The following is a 3,884-nucleotide window of genomic DNA, read 5'->3' as shown; positions in this document are numbered from 1 at the left end:
GGCAGTGGAGCAGAGGGTTAAGACAGTAAAGCAGTTTTAAGTTCCTGCGTGTTTTAAAATCCACGTGCATAAGAAAATTGCCTAGAAAATAGACGCAACTCGACAGGCACGAACAGACCTCGGGGGCAGTGGAGCAGAGGGTTAAGACAGTAAAGCAGTTTTAAGTTCCTGCGTGTTTTAAAATCCACGTGCATAAGAAAATTGCCTAGAAAATAGACGCAACTCGACAGGCACGAACAGACCTCGGGGGAAATAATTTGGCTAGGAAAAAAAAGCCTAGATTAAAAAAAAGGAGATAAAAAGCCCTCCGCCGTTGATTTCCATAGCCCTTCGAGTCTGGCGTCTGAAGTTTCAGCCCAGACATTCCTCACTGGTGTCATTCAGAGCCCTCAAATGCCAAAGGCTGAAGGCGCTTCAGCTTTTCACGCCAAAGAAATCCCTCCCGCTGCGTCGCGGGGGTTGCCGTTGGAGGATTTGCTTATCAAGGATAACGAGCAATTCAAGGAGCCCGTGTCAGGGTGCGAGCGGTGAGGAACTTCTTCAAAATGTCTCGGAGGTGCTGCTGACCTCCCTGGCCGTGCCGTTGTGTCACGCCGCAAGGTTTCTCTCTTGGCGGAACCCCCCCCGGGAGCACGGCGGTTATCTTGTCTTCTCTAAATGCCAGACCTCTGCCGCCAAAAAGAACTGGCGTCTCCTTTGCCGTGATCCCCTTTTCCCCTGCTCAGGTTTCCCCGAGACAAGCACCTTCTGTTTCTTTACCCCGTGGCAATGGTTTGTTTTTTTTTTTTTTCCTCTTGCAAATCCGGAGGATTTAGTCACGGGAGTTTGGTGCCGGGTCCGCGGCCTCTTGTCCTCAGCTTTAGTCTTAACCCTCGCCCTCTCCCATCCTCAGCGTCGCCTGCCCCTTTTCACGGCTCAAAAACCAGGGCTGCCCGTGTGGTGATGCCCCTTTTGGTTTTTTTTTTTTTCCCCAGGGGAGAATTCTCCTACGATTCCCCCTTTAGCATCGTCGCAAGCCCCTTCTCCGTCAGCCCGTGGCCTTTGCTGGGGTTTGGAGATCAAGGAGGCCCCTCTGAATCTCGCATGTTGTTCCCGTGTCCTTAACTCCTTCGTTTTCAGGCTTTGGAAAAGGAAGCTGCCAGCTTGCGTGTCCTGCGGACAGAGCTCCCGGCCAAGGTACCGCGGTACCCTGGTCCTTAGGGTTCAAGAACTGGCGTCTGCTTCTCTGAGCCTCTGGGCGAGTGGGTTTTTTGGGTTTTTTTTCCCGTTTCAGCGCATTTTCTCGGCATTTCTGGGGTGGGAAATACCACGTGGCAGAAGCCAAGCCCGGAACGCTCCTTCCTAGGTAGGCGTCTGCCCCAGTCTGGGTTGTAATGCCCTGGAAATGTCTCGTTTGTCTTCGTTAACCGTATCGAGAGTTTAGGCAACTGACTCAGAGACGACATCCGAGACGGATCAGGTGAACAGCACCGTCAAAAACTATTTTCTCTCTGTTGACTGTTAAAAAAAAAAGTGCCCGGTGACTAATTCAGGGAGAGATCAACAGTTTTAGATGTCTTTCGCTAACTTCACGCTGCTCGAAGCCAGTTAACTGGTGAAAATGAGTCTTCTGGGGATATATCTAGGGGGAGTGGTCCGCGTTTTAATGCGGATTTGTCTGGTTTAAGGAAAACTTGTTGCAGAGCTTTGTAAAAAAAAAAAAAAATTTAAAAAAAAAAATCCCCTTCAGCAAAAGAAAATAAATTTCACTTTCAAATCTGTGTCTCGTCGCTGTGGGGGAAGGGGGAGAGCTGTGTGTCTTTGAAGCAAGCTGAGAGATACGGGGAGAGGCTGAGCTAGATGCGTTCCGTGAGCTGGCTTTTTTTTTTTTAATAAATAACCCAAAGTGTTTAGAAACCCTGGCCGCGGGAGCAGACTCCCTCTCGCTTGGTCCTGCTGAGCAGCAGCAACCGAAAGGAAGGAGAAAAGCACAAGCTGATTCCACGTCTCTCCATTTCAGGGCGCCGCACCAGAAATCGCGATGCCGTCCCCCTTTTTGGAGAGGGAAGACTTCTGCGCAAACAGGAGCTCCTCGGGATCCCCGCGCATCCGAAATGCTCGGTGCGCAAACCAGAAATGGATGCCGTCCCCCTTTTTGGAGAGGGAAGACTTCTGCGCCAACAGGAGCTCCTCGGGATCCCCGCGCATCCGAAATGCTCGGTGCTATCCACACCGCTGTCTATAGGCGCTGAGCCCGCAGGTCCTCGCTCGCGGACCCAGCTAACCGTGTCCTCTGAACAACCTGCGGGAGATGCTGGCACCTCCGGAGGGTGGCCCCGTGTCGCCAGGTCAGACCTCGGTTTCTGTTCCTCCTCCGGAGGATCCTGTTCCCGCGATGACTATATAGGGATCCGCCAGCCCTCCCTCCACCTCGGCATTTAAACCGGTTAAAATTAGGCGGTGGGAAGGTCCCCCCCCCCGCCCCCCCCCCCCCTGCCAGCCCAGCTGCCGTGCCCGCGACGGCTCTTCCAGCTCCCTGCGGACGCGCGAAGCCTCCAGCGAGTCTGGGTACCTGTTTCCCAGGGCACCGCCAAAACCTCCGGTACGGACAGTACCCCCAGGTACGCAACCGTCGCAGCCCGCGTGCCCCGGGAGCGACGCGGCCCCGGTTAGGCCAACTTCGGCATTACGGAAAAATCAACCGCAGGTCTTGGTAAGTCTCTTTTTTTTCTTTTTTTTTTTTTCCCCCCTTCTCTCCTTTTTTCCTTTCCACAAGCGCCGGAGAGGCGGGGAAAGCGTAATTTGGGGGTATCCTCCTCCTGGATGATGCCGGTCTGGCTGCGCGGGCTCCTTCGTGAAAGGCTGAGAGGGGCATTTAGAAAGCGGAAGAAACACGATAACGTTCGTGATAGCTAGAAGCAGCCCTGGGCAAAATGATCTTTTATTCCTGTATAATCTGACGATACTGAAAAACAGGAAAAGGATTAAAAGAATGGATCGTTTTAAATGTTTTTTTTTTTTTCCTTTTGGGAAAATACCGGACAGAAATAATCGGTGCCGCTTTCCTTGCTCCGTTTATCGGTTTCGGTACAAATTTAGGTCCTCGTAACGGCATTTGTCTAACTTGGCTCCCGATAGCACCTACGCTTTAGGAAAGGCCTTAATATAGCACACGAGAAGCATTCAATAATTTCCTTTCCAACGTGATCCGACGCCTTTTCCCCCACCCTGGTTTTGGACTGGTCCCTTTTGCCTTGCCGCAGCCGCAGCTCAGCTCCTCCAGGAAGGCTTAGCGTGTTCAGGGCATTGGCAGGATTATGAACGCAAAAACGAAATTATAACGCCTTCCCTCTCCGGTCTGAGTGGTTTAGGAAGGAAAAATTCTGCGATGGAGGCTGCCCTCTCTGGTGGATTGATAAGGAGCAAGCAAAGGGCACAAAAACCTGCCTCCCTTCGCCCAGCCTACGCCATCTCCCACGGCAACCTGATCCCTTTATTTTCTTTTTTTTTTCTTTAAATTAATAAATTCAAAACGTTAGCGTGGACTAGAAATCGCCGCGTACAGAGTGATGAGAAACAGAGCAGTAACGCAGCAGAGGAGGGAAGCTCTTAGTATAACATGCGGTTTAATACTCGGTTTAATACTCGGTTTAATACTCGGTTTAAAACAAGTGCTGCTTTTTTTGGCCAAAAGAGGTGGGAGCGCCACGTCCTCCGCGTACGGGGCTGCTTCTCGCGGCGTCAACAGCAGCGATGAACGTTCTTATTAAATAATTGATGAGAGGCAGAGGGGGAATTAAGCTCGTGCTACTCCAGACAACTAAAATTAGACGTCTAGGCTATTTGCCCTGGACCCCTTCTGCGATCGGGGGGGGGGGGGGGCGGACGGGACTGGGGGTGTGGGA

The 3,884-nt window shown here is 51.9% G+C and overlaps 2 protein-coding genes across 2 annotated transcripts in view; one reads left to right on the top strand and one right to left on the bottom strand.

Annotated features, from left to right (window-relative positions):
• RACK1 (receptor for activated C kinase 1) overlaps window positions 1–1,007 on the bottom strand; it is a 6,605-nt gene extending 5,598 nt beyond the window's left edge. The window contains exon 1 of the mRNA XM_019471930.1: window positions 991–1,007. Within this exon, the coding sequence (XP_019327475.1) occupies window positions 991–1,007 (17 nt within the window). The remainder of the gene's footprint in view (window positions 1–990) is intronic.
• The window catches only part of LOC103898530 (zinc finger protein 721), a 165,826-nt gene that overhangs the window by 127,189 nt on the left and 34,753 nt on the right, over window positions 1–3,884 (top strand).

The sequence above is a fragment of the Aptenodytes forsteri genome, unplaced genomic scaffold (genome assembly GCF_000699145.1).
Source record: "Aptenodytes forsteri isolate BGI_AS27 unplaced genomic scaffold, ASM69914v1 Scaffold403, whole genome shotgun sequence".
NCBI lineage: Eukaryota > Metazoa > Chordata > Aves > Sphenisciformes > Spheniscidae > Aptenodytes > Aptenodytes forsteri.
The sequence above is the reverse complement of the archived record's forward strand: the minus strand, read 5'-3'. Positions and strand labels throughout refer to the sequence as shown.